At 38.7% G+C, this 19,763-nt stretch overlaps 1 protein-coding gene across 4 annotated transcripts in view; it reads right to left on the bottom strand.

The window, feature by feature from the left end:
- The window catches only part of LOC103156109 (vitamin D3 receptor A), a 126,928-nt gene that overhangs the window by 20,286 nt on the left and 86,879 nt on the right, over positions 1–19,763 (bottom strand). For 3 of the 4 annotated variants that reach the window (XM_007578035.2, XM_007578036.2, XM_016664061.1), the window contains 2 exons: positions 18,028–18,175; positions 10,673–10,803 (listed from right to left, as the gene is read on the bottom strand). In XM_007578035.2, coding sequence (XP_007578097.1) covers positions 10,673–10,803; positions 18,028–18,173 — 277 coding nt within the window. In that variant the 5' untranslated portion in view covers positions 18,174–18,175. Of the gene's footprint in view, positions 1–6,818; positions 6,946–10,672; positions 10,804–18,027; positions 18,176–19,763 lie in introns of those variants that run through there. The other variant, XM_007578037.1, reaches the window with a different exon arrangement.

Genomic DNA, 19,763 nt, shown 5'->3' with positions numbered 1-19,763 from the left:
ACTTCCCCTATTGATTGGCTTCTACTGGAAACAAAATAGCTTCCATCGTTTAGAAAGCAAAATTACATTTTGTCAAGTCACGACCCTAGACATAGCAATATTTTACTCATAAACACCAAGGCACAAAGCAGACAGGTCACTGCTATAGGTGTATAGAACTCTAAGGGTATATTTGGGCTACAAAGCAATATCCAGAGCTTTGAACATCTCATAGTACCATCTCAATCCATCTGGAATGGAAAGAGCAAGACTGGTGTCAAGTAAAAGAAATGAACGGTCATATCTTCCAAAGCCAAAGATGTTGGATGTAAAAAGATGTAAAAACCCAAAGACAGAGCCCTTATAGAGCCATCGCAGAGTGTCTTTCACCTAAATAGAAAAGAAAATCATTATCCAGAGATTGACAAACAGCATAGAGGTGAGAACGGTACAGACCTAGCAATTATGAAAGAGTAGCAAGAAAGCAGTTGCTAAAATGAAGAATTAAGAAATCTGTTTTGTAGCCACAGCCCATGATGGGGACAGAACAAACATGTGGAAGATGAGAACAAAACAAAAATTTTTTGTGGTGGAAAACCAAAACTGCACATTGTCTGAAAACACCACCACAATCATGGTGTGGGGATGATTTAACTTCAGCAGCAACAGGAATGCTGTTGACGAGAAGATGGATGGAGTTGTATACAGCAGTGGTCCTCAAGCCCCGGTCCGTGGACCAATGGGTGCCGGGCCGCGCAAGAAATAATTAAATATTTCCGTCCATCCATCCATCCATCCATCCATCCATCCATCCATCCATCTTCTTCACACCCTTGTCCCTTAGTGGGGTTGGGAGGGGTGCTGGTGCCTATCTCCAGCTAACGTTCTGGGCGACAGGCGGGGTACACCCTGGACAGGTCGCCAGTCTGTCGCAGTAAATATTTCCGTTTTATGTATTATTTGAGTCTGGAGGATCTTTTATTTTGAAAATCCTTTAACCGGATTCTCTCGGTTACTTGCGCACCAACGCTGAGCCCACAAGCAGCAAAATGAGTAAGAAACAGATCAGATGTCTTTGGAAAGTTTCTTTGCAAAGGGGAAAAGGCCCAGAGAAGAGACAGGAGAATGGATTTATCCCGGACCGGTAGGAGACTCCCACATTACAAGCCCACTCTGCGTAACATGCTGCGACCGGCTCGCTAACGAGGCAATAAAGCCTTCAAACTGCTTCGCCATGCTGTGCATATAAGCAACACTTCGGGTGTCATTGTCTCTCATCACTCCCTGACGGGACCGTCTCATTGCAGAGAAACAAGCTCAGGGCTCCCGTTAGTCATTATCATGAGTTAAAAATTTCACAAAAGTAAAATGTTCGTTTTTGTGGCGCATCTGTATCTTATTTTGAAGGGATATGTAAACGTTACCATAGCGACCAGAGTCAGAGAGCGTTTGGGCAGTGGTCAAGAGGAGATGAGTAGAGCTTGTGAGTCTTAAGTCTGGTTTAGACAGCAAAATTTAAGAATTGTCGGCCGATTCTCCAAACCTCTGTGACCACAGAGCTGATAAAAGTACAACAGGTTCGATCGGTTCGTGTCTTCAGCCACAAGGCAGGAGCAACACGAACCGATTCCAGTCACGAACATCGCGATTCCAGAAGAAAATCCACAAAACTCCCAACATAGCATACGCGAATTTAAAATAACTAAACACGGATGATGATGCAGAAGCAATAGTGATAGTTTGTGGAGTCATTTTAAAAGATAAAAGACATAACAAAAAGAAAAGGCGGTGAATAAAAGACGACAGGAGCAGCCGCTCTATTTGCTGCACTATGACTTGGAGGTGAGTTATGTTTTTTCATAGGTAACATTTTTAACTGAATAAACATAAACATATATAATAATGACCTTTACATATAATAATAAACATTTCCACATATCTCCGATATCCACCAGACTCACAGTTGCGCGACATGTCAGCTGTTTGGGATTCCCCTCTGTTCTTACGTCACCGCGCTTTCCAATTGACAACCTGTCACATTCAACAGGTTGTATTCTCGTTCCCAGTCAGGGAAAACCCCACAGGCTGCGATAAAAAGGCCAAGACAACCCAAATTGGGTATATTTAGGATTTAGCGGGAACACCAACATGCAGAGAAGCCTTATCTGACGGTTCACGCCCCCCCTACCCTCCTCCCCCGGTCTGCAGCAAAATTTCCAAGTCTTGACCGGTCCATGATAATAAAAAGGCTGGGGACCACTGGTATACAGGACAATCCTTTGAGGAAACCTTTTAATATGAATGATCCAGTCAAAGTCTAGATCTGAACCTTCTTGTAAATCTGTGACAGAACTGAAAAATTGCTCTTAGATGCTCTCCACCCAAACTGACTGAGCTACTTTAGCAAAGAAGAATAAATACGCCACATTTTCCAAAATCATGAATCATTTTTCCTTCTACGTCAAAATTTGGGAGTACTTTGTGTTCACATAAAATCCCAATAAAAACATTTAAGTTTGCGGTTTTAGTGTGAGAAAATGTGAAGAAATGAGGTGCGAGTACATTTTGCGAGGTACTTGTTTTAATTACATAGATTGGCAAAGTATGCTTTCTGAACAGTGTTATAATCCATAACACGTTACCATTTCGGAAGCCACTCAAACTTTTCCCAAAACTTGTCATCACATCTTCTCATTTTGATAAAAAATAAAATAAAAATCATACACCATTTAATGTTTTCAGCCAAAGCAGTCTCAACATCTGTCGATTTCACTAGGTAGATGTAAATGTTGCCAAAGAGACCAAAAAATAAAAAAATAAAAGACTCAGACAGGGAATGAGGAATTAGGGAGCCACTTGAAGGGCTATAGTAAAACATGGGAATTCAATCATCTGTGGTCTAAAATGTTCAAAAACTCTCTTGTAATTTAATCTTGTTCACAAATATTGCAACTTGCGCACACACACACACACACACACGCACACACGGAGGTCTTTTTCTGGCATCTCTCTAACCTGTGTCAAATAAGGACAGGCTGTTTACTAAGAGCTCAGCTGGCAGAGCCGAGAGAGGGCAAGCAAAAACACCCACCTAACACACACTACTAATCAGAGTGCATTCATCTGTGAAACACAACACAGGATTTCTTATATGCACCCACAAAGACATTGCTGTGAAACAAAAGGGATCTTTTCACTTTATTTTCCACCAATAAATTAGCACCTAAATAACGAGGACCCTTAAAGAGAATTCATGATGTCCACGTCCGCTCAACCGCAGAGCCGGTGTGACGTAAACGTTGTCATGTGTCCCAGTCTGCGAGGTTCCTTCAAGACCCTCTGCGGCCAACCACATGTAGCTCAAACATTTGCAACCCTGTGGACTGAGCGCCTGCACTATGTATGAGCCTGGATCAGTCTTCCTTTCAGGGAAAAAATACCAGACGGGGCAGACCAAGAGCAGAAAAACAACGTTGTTGCGCCGTTATCCACACCTTCGCAATACTCCTCTCACTAAGTAGAAGGACTCTTGACTGTGGAAGGGAGGCTTCAATCTGACTGGCTCACAGCTGCACAAACGATGCCAAATGCATCTTTGCAAAATCGCAACCAGTTAGCACACTCGAAAAACCATTTAGGAAGAGTAAACAGCCTTCGAAGTGGGAGCAGCTCTTCAGATTGGGCTCCTATTTTTGAAAGTAGTTGAAGTGGAGTTTGATATTTGTAACACACATTACAAAAACAGAATTTATTGACCATATTTGGGAATATTAACAACCTGCTGTAAAATAAATGCAGCGTATGTGGTGTGGTTGCACTCTAGACACTCAACTGGAAGATAAATTTGTTTCACTAAAGGGAATGCTAAAAGGCTGACTGCATGTACGATACTTTTGGGTAGTATTGTCAAATCAAATTATGCTTTGATATATTCAAAACAAAAAAATTAAGATGCTTTAAAAATGTGCAGCAGCACGATAGAAACTTAGGGAAGCATGTTAAAGTTTTTATATAAAAAACATATTTAACATATTTGTTAAAACTGTCACTATCTCATGACAGTATAGTATGAAACAGATTTTAACAACTCTTTAAAAAAATATATTAGGTCAGTAAAGCTTCTGTTTCTACATAATCAAGCTATTAACCATGTTGGGAGACAAACTAACATTATTTATTGGAACTTACAAGCATGACTCTAGAAGAACATTATAAATGCTGCAGCTTCTAACATTAACAAGTTTAGCTCCTTCAAGATTTTTTGTGTAATCTTTTCTGCCATCATATGTTGGGTAGGAAACATTGTTTTTCCTCATGTTGTCTAGTTCTTGCATTACACCCATGCCTGGTGGTCTCCATGCATAACCAACAAGGTTAAGAGCAAACTGGAAACAAGCTGCTTTTCAAACACTGACACAATGCTGTTTTTGTGACTCTTAACGACCATCTGCTTGGATAAAAGCGAGATGAAAAACACTAATTGTATGAAGCTACTTTTTGACCCAGGACTGAATTTGCCATATGGTACTACCAACCTAATGCATATGGACCGTAAACTCTATTACCCATTTCCTCGCTGCAAATAATATCGGTTTTCACTAACCCATTGATTCCACTGCCTCCTGTTTCTCTTGGAAGTCAGGTTGCTTTTGCTTTTTACTGATTATCCTCATGTGAGCAAAGTTTAAAATTAGACAAATAAGTCAGAAAGTTTCTCTTTTTGAAATAGAAGCGTAGTTTCTCTTCCCTGGGTTGTTGCACGCATAACTCACACTGAAAAAGAAAGACTTTTTTTTTTAAGTGTATTTTATATATAGATGGCTGTGCTTTCAGCCTTGTGTGGCATCAGAGCAGCTGCTCTACTGTAACTCGGATGAATAAAAGAATATTATATCAGAGGAATTCCAAGCTGAATTGAAGTGAAAGTTAAAATGAGTCGGCTGAAGATTTATTTATGTGACAGAGTTTAACGTCTCAACATAACACTGGATTTTTGTCCATACATTTAAAGGGGCAGTATTATGCAAACCTAACTTTTTTGAGCTTTACATCATGTTATAATTTTATATATCTGATTCTTTCAGATATTCTTTCTTGATTCTTTCATCCATGATTCAGAAATCCTTTAACCTCCTTCACAACCATTCAGTTGTGCAAAACGCCTGGTTGGACCGAGCCCCGCCTTTGAGGCGCAGCTCCTCCTTGGAACTGCAGCTTCAAAGCTCATATCGTACATACCAACCTCTGGTCTTTATAAAAGCAAATATCTCCGCCACGATGTTTAAAATATATAAACATCGTGTGCAATCCCGTGTGCAATCCCATGCACACGGGATTGGTTTCAGAAAAGCTTTTATCCACATGAATCTACACAAATACTTCCCTGAGCGTTGTTTTGAACATGCCAAACCCATAGGAGGGAAGCGCATAGCAAAGCTAAAACCTATGTCAGTAAACCAGATTGCTTCACAAAAACCTTGACTTCCTGTTGGGAATTAAACAGGAAGTCGAGGTTCCATTTGTGAAGACAGATATATAGGTTGAACTACTTTTAAACAGCATATTAGAACATAAAGTTACAAAAACGAAAGATGATTTCGATTGTGAATCATGTCAAAGCAGGTATGTAGATATATTGACTAATTATTTGTTGCAGACTGTAATGCATGGGATCCTAAACCTTGGTTTTCCAAAGGACCTGGACACAAATACGGCGTTTTCTCAAATCTCCATGTTTTAAAAACTCCAACTTTTATTAGAGTTTTTATAAGTAATAATTTTTTTGTGTGGATAAAAGGCTAAAATGCATAAAAATGTGTTAGTTTTCCTAGATATCTGGATGCGTGTGGACTAGAACCAAATACCACACTGGTATCCAACTCCAGGAAACATACGTTTTACAATTTCCATCGTAATGCTTTACTGTAGTCTTAACAATATGTCACACACACACACAAGCACGCACACACGCACGCACGCACGCACGCACGCACGCACGCACGCACGCGCACACACACATGTTAGCCCCAACCCTTTAACAGGGAAAGTTAATTTGGTTTTATAACTATACTGATGAGATCAAACCGCATTGATTATGAATTTGGTCTAAATTGGATTCTATACACTTGGTTACGAATGAAACCTGTTTTGCTAATGGAAATAATGGCTTTCAACTGGGATTTGTTGTGAATCGCAGCTACACAAATAAAAGGGGTGAACAGAGGTTTCTTCCAGCCAGCAGTGCATTAATTACTTTGTTTAAAAGTCTGATCCAAATGAATATTCTTGTTGTCTTTTCTTAGTAGTGATTATAAGGAATGAATTCATGCAGAGTCAGCTCTAATTTTTGGTGGGTATTTTACAGACTAAAGGAAAATGTGAATCTGTAATGAATATCTTTATCTAACAGTAAGCAAAAGCTGATCTATTGAATGTGTGTTTTGTTGTTTTCCCTGACCTTGTTACAACCTGATACAACTAATCCAGTTTCCACTTCATTTCCTGCTCTGGTAGCAGTGTACTAACAAACCTTTTGAGTCTATTCTGCTCGCCTGGAAAGACCGAAGTCAAACCAATCATGCAGACAGATTTGAAGACTAGCTCAACGTAATCCCAAGTCCCAATGTAACTTGAATACATTTTGACATTTCTATGACATAGTTTGATAGTGCGGCATGTTTGTTTACAACAATTCTTGACCAAGTTTATATCAATCATGACTAATTCAAAGAGGAAACAAGCCTTATTATCGTCATGTCCCGTTTCCTGTGGCCTCACACTCCTACCTCCAACTCCCCACCATGGGAGCACATCTTCAGCAGAAAGATCACCATACTCACATTCTTTCATCATGCCGATGTCGATGCAGCGTTTAAGACGACATGCTTGGCAGTGGCGCCGGTTGTCTTTTGTGATGGTGCAGCTCCCGTTGAACGGACAGGTGAAGGAGGCTTTGCGCTTCATGCTGCGTCTGTATGAATGCAAAAAATAAAAATAAAATCTTGTTACCGAATAAAACAAAAAAATAATTATTTCTTTAATAGTCACGATTTTAGAGTTACGTGGGCAGGCAAACAAGATGGCAGCTGGCTAACGGCTCTCCATTCCCGACATGTAATTAGATGACGATATTGTAGTAAGGGGCTCTTATTTGATACCGTTCTCAGCAAGTGAGGTAGCAGTGTAGGCTTGTGGACTTCTTCTTTTAAAAAAAAGTACTTTAAACCTGCAATGGCCGCAATGAAACACTCAAAGAGTAAAGGCTGCATGTCGACCCGCAACAGCCCTCCACGTGAGGAAGAACGGGGGGAAACACCTCCTCCTAATACAACAAATTTGTGCTCGGAAGTGGTTAAAATGAGTAACATGCTACAAAGCGTAGCTGCTGATGTCTCCACAATAAAGCAGATGACGTCGGAATTGAATACAGCGGTGGCTGCAATGCAAGAAAGGCTAACGGAGGCTGAAACACGAATCTCCCGCTTGGAGGACACTTCGGAGTGGCTGCACACCGCAGTTGGTGAGAGAAGCAAGCTAATGGAAGCCATGTTGTACCGCATGCAAGTTCTCAAAAATCACAGTAAGAGGAATAATGTGAAAGTTATTGTGTTGAAAGAGACTATCGGTACTGATGGGACACTTTTGAGCTGTGTTCGGAAGATACTAACCGAGGGTCTTGGAGTTTGTGATGACGCCGAGTTTGAGATTGAACAAGCCCACCAGGCCTTCGCACCGTTACCCGACTCGACCCGAGCTCCGAGACCGGTTCTTATTCGATTCCTGAGGCAATCAGTGAGGGATAAAGTGATTATGGCAGCTAAGGAGAAGCGCGGGTTTGAGTCGCAAGGATGCAGGCTATCAGTGTTTCCGGATATGACTAAAGAACTGGCAGAGAAGAGGAAGGCTTTCACCGCATTGAAAAAGAAGTTGCAAGAGCGCAACGCTATAAATACACCCTGGCGTTTCCACCCACGCTGCGCGTGAGGTGGAAGGGTAAAAACATAAGCTTCGGCTCGGCGAAAGCAGCAGAGAAGTTTTTCAATGAGGAGAGCCTAGAGGAGAACGAGCAGGGGGAGGACACCCCAAATTCAACTGACTAATTCCTAGGAGCCCCATAGAAGTTGCTGTGTTTGACTGTCGGGAGGCGGACCTCGCCACCTGTCATCATGAACAGAGCAAAGCTGCCGTAGACAGTAGCAATAGAGTAGGTTTTAAGTTGTTGTGTTTTGTTTTTTTTGTTTTTCTTCCTTTTTTTAATGTTGTTTCTATCCGTTTACATGACGGGAATGTTTATTGCCCGTGCAAATTATTTTCATTTTGGCTGGGTGCACTCACAGAGTAGATTAGGGATCAGGAGACAGGGGTATAGATATATCTGTTCAAAGTGTTTTGTTACAGGTTTAAAACGTGTATCAATCTATAATCTGTAATGACTGGGAAGTATATAAAATTCACATCTTGGAATATTAATGGATGCGGAAATCCAGCCAAAAGGCGCAAAATAATGGCTTATTTAAAGACAAATCAAGCCGATATAATATTTCTCCAAGAAACTCACCTAAATGAGGGGGAAGAGTCCAAGTTTAAGACAGGTTGGGTAGAACATATTTTTCATAGCTCTCAAGTGCTCGCAATGGTGTAATTATTCTTAAGAGAAATACTCAGTTTTCATTGATAAAACAAGCTAACGATACAGAGGGAAGAATAGTTTGCATTGAAGCAATGATAGAAGGGGTAAAGGTATACTCTGCAACATATATGCACCCAATAAAGAGGACCCTAACTTTTTCCACAATATAAATAGTATATTGGGGGCTATGGAAGAATAATATTAACAATATTAAACATTAATTGTTTTAATTAATTAATTAATTAATTAAAACAATATTAGCAGGGGATTTCAATGAAGTTATGGATCCTATTCTTGATAATAGCACATCAAAAGGTTCACTTAGCTCTAAAGGAAGGGATGCAGTTCATATGCTAAAGGAAGATGTGGGTCTAGTAGATGTTTGGAGGTTAATTAATCTGTCTAAAAGAGAGTACACATTTTATTCTCATTGTCATAAATCCTATTCTAGGATCGATCTGTTTTTGATTTCAAAACTCATAGTAAATAATATGCGGAGCTGTGATATTAAAACTATTGCACTCAACTGACCATGCAGCTATGGAATTATGCATAAGATTAGGACTGGGGAATAATAAGAGGTTCGAGATGGAGAATGAATGTCTCAATCTTACAGGACAAACCCTTTAAAGAACAGTTGGGGCAGGACCTGAGATACTATTTTGAAATAAATACTGGCAGCGCAGACCATGTTCAATCTGCATAGGCGGCCTCTAAGACATTCCTGAGGGGTAAACTCATAGCATATACTTCATGGAAGAAAAAATAGAGTCTATGTAAAATTGGTAAATTGTAAAGAGAAATCAAACTTAAAGAAAACAATTTGGCTAGATGTTATGATGATTTACTTTATCAAGATATGTGTTGGGCTTAAGTTTCAGTTAAATGAAATTTATAACAAAAAAGTGGAATATTCTCTGTTTAGGTTAAAATCTTCATTCTTTGAGGGAGGGGAGAAAACGGGCAAATTATTAGCAAGACAAGTTAAAAAAGAGGATTTTTTTTAACACAATCCCTGCCACTAAACAAGGAGATACTTTAGTAACCTCAGCAAAAGACATAAACAATGTCTTCAAACAATATTACGAAACATTATATATATCTTCAGTGTTTAACGAGACAAACCAAAGAGAAAGTGATGCTTTTCTCTCCAAACTCAATCTACCAAGGCTATCTCAGGAGCATGTAGAGTGGTTGGAAGCACCAATTACTGAAGAGGAGATTAGGAAGGCAATNCACACATGTTAGCCCCAACCCTTTAACAGGGAAAGTTAATTTGGTTTTATAACTATACTGATGAGATCAAACCGCATTGATTATGAATTTGGTCTAAATTGGATTCTATACACTTGGTTACGAATGAAACCTGTTTTGCTAATGGAAATAATGGCTTTCAACTGGGATTTGTTGTGAATCGCAGCTACACAAATAAAAGGGGTGAACAGAGGTTTCTTCCAGCCAGCAGTGCATTAATTACTTTGTTTAAAAGTCTGATCCAAATGAATATTCTTGTTGTCTTTTCTTAGTAGTGATTATAAGGAATGAATTCATGCAGAGTCAGCTCTAATTTTTGGTGGGTATTTTACAGACTAAAGGAAAATGTGAATCTGTAATGAATATCTTTATCTAACAGTAAGCAAAAGCTGATCTATTGAATGTGTGTTTTGTTGTTTTCCCTGACTGTGTTGCAACCTGATGCAACTAATCCAGTTTCCACTTCATTTCCTGCTCTGGTAGCAGTGTACTAACAAACCTTTTGAGTCTATTCTGCTCGCCTGGAAAGACCGAAGTCAAACCAATCATGCAGACAGATTTGAAGACTAGCTCAACGTAATCCCAAGTCCCAATGTAACTTGAATACATTTTGACATTTCTATGACATAGTTTGATAGTGCGGCATGTTTGTTTACAACAATTCTTGACCAAGTTTATATCAATCATGATTAATTCAAAGAGGAAACAAAGCCTTATTATCGTCATGTCCCGTTTCCTGTGGCCTCACACTCCTACCTCCAACTCCCCACCATGGGAGCACATCTTCAGCAGAAAGATCACCATACTCACATTCTTTCATCATGCCGATGTCGATGCAGCGTTTAAGACGACATGCTTGGCAGTGGCGCCGGTTGTCTTTTGTGATGGTGCAGCTCCCGTTGAACGGACAGGTGAAGGAGGCTTTGCGCTTCATGCTGCGTCTGTATGAATGCAAAAAATAAAAATAAAATCTTGTTACCGAATAAAACAAAAAAATAATTATTTCTTTAATAGTCACGATTTTAGAGTTACGTGGGCAGGCAAACAAGATGGCAGCTGGCTAACGGCTCTCCGTTCCCGACATGTAATTAGATGACGATATTGTAGTAAGGGGCTCTTATTTGATACCGTTCTCAGCAAGTGAGGTAGCAGTGTAGGCTTGGGGACTTCTTTTTAAAAGAAAAAGTACTTTAAACCTGCAATGGCCGCAACTAAACACTCAAAGAGTAAAGGCCGCATGTCGAACCGCAATATCCCTCCACGTGAGGAAGAACGGGGGGAAACACCTCCTCCTAATACAACAAATTTGTGCTCGGAAGTGGTTAAAATGAGTAACATGCTACAAAGCATAGCTGCTGATGTCTCCACAATAAAGCAGATGACGTCGGAATTGAATACAGCGGTGGCTGCAATGCAAGAAAGGCTAACGGAGGCTGAAACACGAATCTCCCGCTTGGAGGACACTTCGGAGTGGCTGCACACCGCAGTTGGTGAGAGAAGCAAGCTAATGGAAGCCATGTTGTACCGCATGCAAGTTCTCAAAAATCACAGTAAGAGGAATAATGTGAAAGTTATTGTGTTGAAAGAGACTATCGGTACTGATGGGACACTTTTGAGCTGTGTTCGGAAGATACTAACCGAGGGTCTTGGAGTTTGTGATGACGCCGAGTTTGAGATTGAACAAGCCCACCAGGCCTTCGCACCGTTACCCGACTCGACCCGAGCTCCGAGACCGGTTCTTATTCGATTCCTGAGGCAATCAGTGAGGGATAAAGTGATTATGGCAGCTAAGGAGAAGCGCGGGTTTGAGTCGCAAGGATGCAGGCTATCAGTGTTTCCGGATATGACTAAAGAACTGGCAGAGAAGAGGAAGGCTTTCACCGCATTGAAAAAGAAGTTGCAAGAGCGCAACGCTATAAATACACCCTGGCGTTTCCACCCACGCTGCGCGTGAGGTGGAAGGGTAAAAACATAAGCTTCGGCTCGGCGAAAGCAGCAGAGAAGTTTTTCAATGAGGAGAGCCGGGAGGAGAACGAGCAGGGGGAGGACACCCCAAATTCAACTGACTAATTCCTAGGAGCCCCATAGAAGTTGCTGTGTTTGACTGTCGGGAGGCGGACCTCGCCACCTGTCATCATGAACAGAGCAAAGCTGCCGTAGACAGTAGCAATAGAGTAGGTTTTAAGTTGTTGTGTTTTGTTTTTTTTGTTTTTCTTCCTTTTTTTAATGTTGTTTCTATCCGTTTACATGACGGGAATGTTTATTGCCCGTGCAAATTATTTTCATTTTGGCTGGGTGCACTCACAGAGTAGATTAGGGATCAGGAGACAGGGGTATAGATATATCTGTTCAAAGTGTTTTGTTACAGGTTTAAAACGTGTATCAATCTATAATCTGTAATGACTGGGAAGTATATAAAATTCACATCTTGGAATATTAATGGATGCGGAAATCCAGCCAAAAGGCGCAAAATAATGGCTTATTTAAAGACAAATCAAGCCGATATAATATTTCTCCAAGAAACTCACCTAAATGAGGGGGAAGAGTCCAAGTTTAAGACAGGTTGGGTAGGACATATTTTTCATAGCTCTCAAGTGCTCGCAATGGTGTAATTATTCTTATTAAGATAAATATTCAGTTTTCATTGATAAAACAAGCTAACGATACAGAGGGAAGAATAGTTTGCGTTGAAGCAATGATAGAAGGGGTAAAGGTATACTCTGCAACATATATGCACCCAATAAAGAGGACCCTAACTTTTTCCACAATATAAATAGTATATTGGGGGCTATGGAAGAATAATATTAACAATATTAAACATTAATTGTTTTAATTAATTAATTAATTAATTAAAACAATATTAGCAGGGGATTTCAATGAAGTTATGGATCCTATTCTTGATAATAGCACATCAAAAGGTTCACTTAGCTCTAAAGGAAGGGATGCAGTTCATATGCTAAAGGAAGATGTGGGTCTAGTAGATGTTTGGAGGTTAATTAATCTGTCTAAAAGAGAGTACACATTTTATTCTCATTGTCATAAATCCTATTCTAGGATCGATCTGTTTTTGATTTCAAAACTCATAGTAAATAATATGCGGAGCTTTGATATTAAAACTATTGCACTCAACTGACCATGCAGCTATGGAATTATGCATAAGATTAGGACTGGGGAATAATAAGAGGTTCGAGATGGAGAATGAATGTCTCAATCTTACAGGACAAACCCTTTAAAGAACAGTTGGGGCAGGACCTGAGATAATATTTTGAAATAAATACTGGCAGCGCAGACCATGTTCAATCTGCATAGGCGGCCTCTAAGACATTCCTGAGGGGTAAACTCATAGCATATACTTCATGGAAGAAAAAATAGAGTCTATGTAAAATTGGTAAATTGTAAAGAGAAATCAAACTTAAAGAAAACAATTTGGCTAGATGTTATGATGATTTACTTTATCAAGATATGTGTTGGGCTTAAGTTTCAGTTAAATGAAATTTATAACAAAAAAGTGGAATATTCTCTGTTTAGGTTAAAATCTTCATTCTTTGAGGGAGGGGAGAAAACGGGCAAATTATTAGCAAGACAAGTTAAAAAAGAGGATTTTTTTTAACACAATCCCTGCCACTAAACAAGGAGATACTTTAGTAACCTCAGCAAAAGACATAAACAATGTCTTCAAACAATATTACGAAACATTATATATATCTTCAGTGTTTAACGAGACAAACCAAAGAGAAAGTGATGCTTTTCTCTCCAAACTCAATCTACCAAGGCTATCTCAGGAGCATGTAGAGTGGTTGGAAGCACCAATTACTGAAGAGGAGATTAGGAAGGCAATTTCAGGGATGAAGGTGGGGAAATCCCCCAGTTGTGATGGTATTCCATCAGAATACTACAAGGAGTATATAGATATTCTTGCTCCAGTGTTACAAAAGGTGTATCAAGAGATTTTTGAGAGAGGATAGCTGCCTCCTACTTTTAATGAAGCTCGGATATCCTTGATTCCAAACAAAAGATAGGGATAGCACAGACCCGGCAAATTATAGGCCAATTATTTTACAGTCCACATTTAATAAACTATTAACCAAGGTGCTGGCTGTGCGCTTACAACAAGTCCTTCCTAGTATTATTCATCAGAATCAGACAGGCTTCATGAAAACCCGCTTCTCCTCTGATCTCTCAAATTTTGGATTTGGACCATTTTTTATTAAATGGGTCAAAATATTGTATAAGGAACCAAAGGCTGCTGTCATAACTAATGGCACTATCTCATCCCTTTTTAACTTATCACGTGGGACCCGTCAGGGTTGTTCTCTTAGTCCATTGTTATTCATCATGTTTATTGAAACTTTAGCAGTAAGCACTAAGATAAATAAGGACATCAAAGGGATATTATAGGGACAACAAGAACACAAACTGCTTTTATATGCGGACGATATTTTATCACTTATAACACATCCGCTTACATCTTTGCCGCACCTAATGGACACTATACAGATGTATTCGACAGTTTCAGGGTACTCAATAAATTGGGCTAAATCTGAAGCCATGCCATTGTCCTCTTTATGCAATTCACACATAGTCAAAGATTTTAAATTCAAATGGGTACCTGAAGGCATGAAGTATCTTGGGATTAGACTTTGTAGGGAGTTGGAAGTGTTACCTTCACTAAATTTTAATCAAGTGCTTTCAAAAATTAAAACAAACTTTGAAAAGTGGGAGAAGATAAAACTAACACTATGGGGTAAGATTAATGTTATAAAAATGATTACCACCCCTCAGTTTAATTATGTGCTTATGATGCTTCCTATTACAATTCCACTCGATATTTTTAAAAAGTATGAAAATTTACTTAAACATTTCTTGTTGGAAGGTAAAAGAGCGAGAATAAAACTAGAAAAACTGTATGCTCCTAAGGAAAAGGGCGGCCTAGGACCTCCGGATCCTAAACTCTATTGCTTGTCATTTAAGATGGCAAAATTAGTTAAACACTGGGAAGGTGAGAACAGGCAGGAATGGTTACATATTGAAAGGGATATTTGTTTGCTGTTTGACCCTAAACACAAATTATCTCAAAAGATTGACACAACAAACCCAGTTTATGTTCATTCTTGTAAAGTTTGGTCAAAGGTACACAAACTGTTAAAGCTTCCACATCAGGTAGAGAAATATGTGTCTCTCTGGATTAATCCTGCTATATGTATTGATAAAACACCTGTGTTTTGGAGGCAGTGGCATTCACGTGGCATATGCACCATTGGTGATTTATACAAAGACGGGCAATTCATGTCCTTCAACGAACTTACTCACATATTTAATTTGGAAGGTAGAGAAAATTTTGGGAAATATCTACAGATGAGACATTATGTTACCTCAAAATTTAAAAAGATTGTAAAAAATGTTATATTGAATTATATTAAGATGCCACGTGAAAGACACTCTGCCTCTCAATTTTATAAGCTGCTAAGTTATAATTTGAGTAGTGAATCATCAAATATTAAACTTCTATGGCAGAAAGATTTGAGAAGAGTATACAAAAAAAAGATGGTTGAGTGTACTGTCAGAGAGTGGTAAATATGTGAAAGAGGCCAGAAGTAAATGTATACAGTATAAGGTGCTACATAGATATTATCATACGCCTACTAGGTTACATAGAATGAAAATAATGTCAAACAATATGCTGGAAATGTAAGAAAGAGGTGGGCACATATTTGCATTGTTTTTCGGACTGCTCTCTGGTTTCACCATTTTGGATTAAAATCTTGGAGGCTCTGAGTGCATGGCTTGGCTCAGAGATACCTCAGACTCCAGAACTGTGTTTACTGAGAGACAGATCTCAAATGCCGAACACCCCAAAAGGAGCTTTTACAGTTGTGGTGGTAGGTCTGGTGACAGCCTGCAGGATCATCTTAAGACATTGGAAGACCACAAAGTGTCCCGAGCTAAATGAATGGATTAAATCAATGACGGATACAGCTTCTTATGAAGCCATGCTCAACAACATGGAAGGGAACAGGGACATGGAATGGGATAGCTTTTGGGACTCATTGAAAAGAACTACGGCTTTGAATAATGCATCTGGATGAAGCTTGATTTTCCCGGACAACTAACTTTCTCCCAACTACTGATTGTTTTTGAATTAACACTGTAACATACATATGATATGACTGTAACCTGGGTATTGAGGTGGGGGGTGGGGTGCACCAGCCTTTTTTGTTTTGTGTTTGTGCTTTATGTGAGACAGTGTTCAGAAAATCAATAAAATTTGAATTACAAAAAAAACAAAAATAGTCACGATTTTAGAGGTACAAGAGAACTTCACATTAGTTAAATTAACAGGAATAAATTGTGCTGTAAATGTATTTTTAAAATCACAGTTTCTGTGGAAGTAAGTATGTTTTCATCCTTCACACTTGAGTTAGTGGTAGGGATTAGTGGCTCGAATGAATAATGAATATGTCTCTGACAGCACTAAAAGCAAGGCTCACATGGTCGCATGAAATGAAGTCATTGTGAACCTCCACCTCAAAACAGCACACATGCATTAGTGACTTATTCACAGAGCCCTCTGCTAATGTGCAGGCAGGGAACACCAACATGTTCAAGAGGAGCTGAAAAATACAGAAATATTTATTTTATCCCAACTTAGTAAACTTAAAGATGTCCAGAAATTTTTTTTGTTATTAGCAGTGGTATTAAAAGTATAACTACATTGTTGATTCTAACAGAATCTACAATCGTCTTTGATCTGTAGGTCAAATACTGAAAACTAATTGCAACAACTGTCCAACGTGTTAACAAGGCAAACAGGAACAAGTTGTGCAATGCACTTTCTTTGGCTGCATAAAAACCATATGCAGGTTCTTGCACTGCTTTAATTTATTGCTGTAAATCAAAACCAGAATTTTTTTATGGGATATAGTCCTTAAAAAAATGAATCATCAGATTCAGTTCTCAGGACAACCAGGAAATTGTTCTCAACCAGCAAAACCCTGATTGGTGCATTTTTAGAAACAATATGATAAAAACTCCGTAGAGATTTAATTCAGTCTTTCAGTTCAGTTTCTAAGCTTAAAATAACTGCCATTTCAAAAGACAAATTGTTCTAATTTAAATTGAGTTCTAAGAAATGCAAATCAATCCAAACTTGAAATAAAATCATCCAATTCATTCCAGTGTAATAAAACTATTCAGTCAAATTAACAGGAAAATACATTCAGTCTTGGATTGCACCTAACAATTATTTTAGTAAATTGATTAATCTATCGATTATTCTGACGATTAATCAAATAATCTGATAAAGAAATTGGCACATTAAACAGATTTTTCATTTAACTCCAAGGCTTTTTATACGATATTAGAAATACACTAAGAGATGTAAATAAAAATAATAAAATTCTTTCTTTAAATAATAAAATAAACATGTTTTGCCTAGAGTGCAAAAAATTAGCATTTTTTGCACTTTGTGAATATAAAAAAGTCACTTGAGAAGTTTTAGGAATCTACATATTTGATTTTATCTTCAGTGCAAAATGTATATTTTGTACAGATTTTGGCTTAATTACAGTGCTATGTTTTTTTCCTAGGAAATTGTTTTTTTTTTAAGTCAGTATACTTCAGTTAATGATTAATTGATTACTAAAGTAGTTGAGAATTATTTCCATAAATGATTATTCACGATTAATCTGATTAATTGTTTCAGTCCTAATTGAGTCCAATTAAAAAAATGAATTAAAAAAAATCACCACTTCTTTTTGCCTGATGATAAAGGTAAAAAAACAAAAAAACACACTTTTGGCAAAAAATGACATAGGCCATTATTTTAGGAAGGTAACGAAATAATAGAGTAAAATTCAGCTGACCTCATTATGGCTATTGACCAATGACCAAAAGCAAACAGATCAGCTGCATTTAAATGTCACTAAGAAATAAACTTAAATGGAAACAGAAGTCTTTGTCATGTCCAGGGTTTTAATATGGTCTGGTCTTTACCAGGTCCAAGTTTGGAAAACTAAGTACATCACAAAATCTTAGAAATGGAACCCGAGACTTAAAAATGTTAATTTAAAAGGCTGTGCTTTCATTTATTAAGATGACAGATTGCAAATAACCTACCTAGATTACATGAAATATGAAAATGTCACACTAAAAAACCCCAAACGCACCTAAAGAAGCCCTTGCAGCCCTCACAAGTCATGGCATTGAAGTGGAAGCCGGTGGCCTTGTCCCCGCACACGCCGCAGATCCGCGGGGCATTGCGGTCGAACTCATCAGGTCCAACCACTGACGTTGTCACCGTCATGGGCTCCATCACTGAGCGGAGAGAGAGAAAAGACAGATGTCTTTGATTTGGAGTCAATCTAATGAATCTAAGAAGATAGAAAACTGACAGGAACGGGAGAAACATTCACCATGAGCTCACATCCAGGAACCCCCTCCAAACTAAGGATTCAATGTAAAGAATCAACTTGTTTCGCTCTGTACCCTTCGCGGAGTGGGGGTCTGGGCGCCTGACAGGGGAGATGTGCATTTTCTTTTTTATCCAAACAGGTGTTGGGCTATTAGCATATTTAGCAAAAGGCATGGACAGCCACACACTGCGTCTTGCGGCTATTGGCTGGATGAGTCAGTCAACGGTGCAGACACACACACCGATTAATTGTTTAAACCTACTCACAATCAAGAAAACCGTGAAATGACGGTCATTGGCAGAAAAAAAAAAATGTACTGACAGAAAGAGGGTCCTTCGCCAAATGTTGCGAAACAGTCAGTCCGTTTATTACTGCCAGTTCTCCACTGTGAGATTTTTTTTTTCCACACACACACACCATCTGGACGCATTCTATGAAATAAACAGCAGAGGAAAAGCACATACCACCGCGAAACTGTGTTCAACATCCACTATAGGACACTGATGCCTTGAGCTTTATTGGAGGAGAACATCATAAAAAGTCTAGATGCAGAAATATGGTGACTGAGTTAGTTCTGTTGCCCAAGGTTAGATTTTAGAATGGCTTATCTTTTGGTCTGTTTTTTTAAAGCTCTAGAAACGTATTAAACAGAAGTTGACAGCATATGAAGGAAGCAACTTTACTTTTGGGTAATCCGATGCTCAAGTTTATATGGAAGTGATGCAAAAGGAATTATGCCTTATAAAGCAGGAAGAATGATGAACATTAGGACCATCCCATATTACACGGCCTGCAGAAATACCTGGATTAATGTCTACTTGATAACTGGGGTGTAACTACATACACACACAAGAGGAGATAAAAACACAATATTTAAGTCAGAAGAATGAAACAATTTTAACAATACTCCAATATTTGGACTTTATTTTCTTTTACACACACTGTGTTTTCCAGAAAACTGCAAAACAGCCTAAACACTGAGTTCCTTTAATAAAGACTAAAACCCCACCTGTTTAGTGTTGCTTTGAACAATCATAAATAGAACATTGATGAACATATTTGAAGTGTATTGCTGATTTTGACAATGGAATTTGACAGACTAATGTTTTTCTCAAATTTTTTTCAGTTCATATATGATTTTCATGCTCGTCCCATCGACTAGAAATTAGGACAGAAAATGAGTATATGTTTAAAATATTTTCAAAAATAGAATACAGGTTTTCTAAATGTCCAGCTTTTGTCATAATGTATGGTGGAGACGGTGAAGAGACGCAGGCAGGACCCATGTTGAGAAGTAAATGGTGAACTTAATGAGGGCAAAGGGAGCTCGAAGAGTCCAGAACACAGGCAGCTCGGCAGAACGGGAAAAAAAACTCAGCACTGATAGCAACTAATAAGACTGGCATGAGAGCTAACGCCATCACAGGACTAAACAGTTCTACTGAGACGACAACAACAATGACACGACTGACAAGGACAAAGACAACAGG

Source organism: Poecilia formosa, unplaced genomic scaffold, assembly GCF_000485575.1.
Source record: "Poecilia formosa unplaced genomic scaffold, Poecilia_formosa-5.1.2 Scaffold464, whole genome shotgun sequence".
NCBI lineage: Eukaryota > Metazoa > Chordata > Actinopteri > Cyprinodontiformes > Poeciliidae > Poecilia > Poecilia formosa.
Note: the sequence above shows the minus strand (reverse complement) of the source record. Positions and strands in the feature narration are given on the sequence as shown.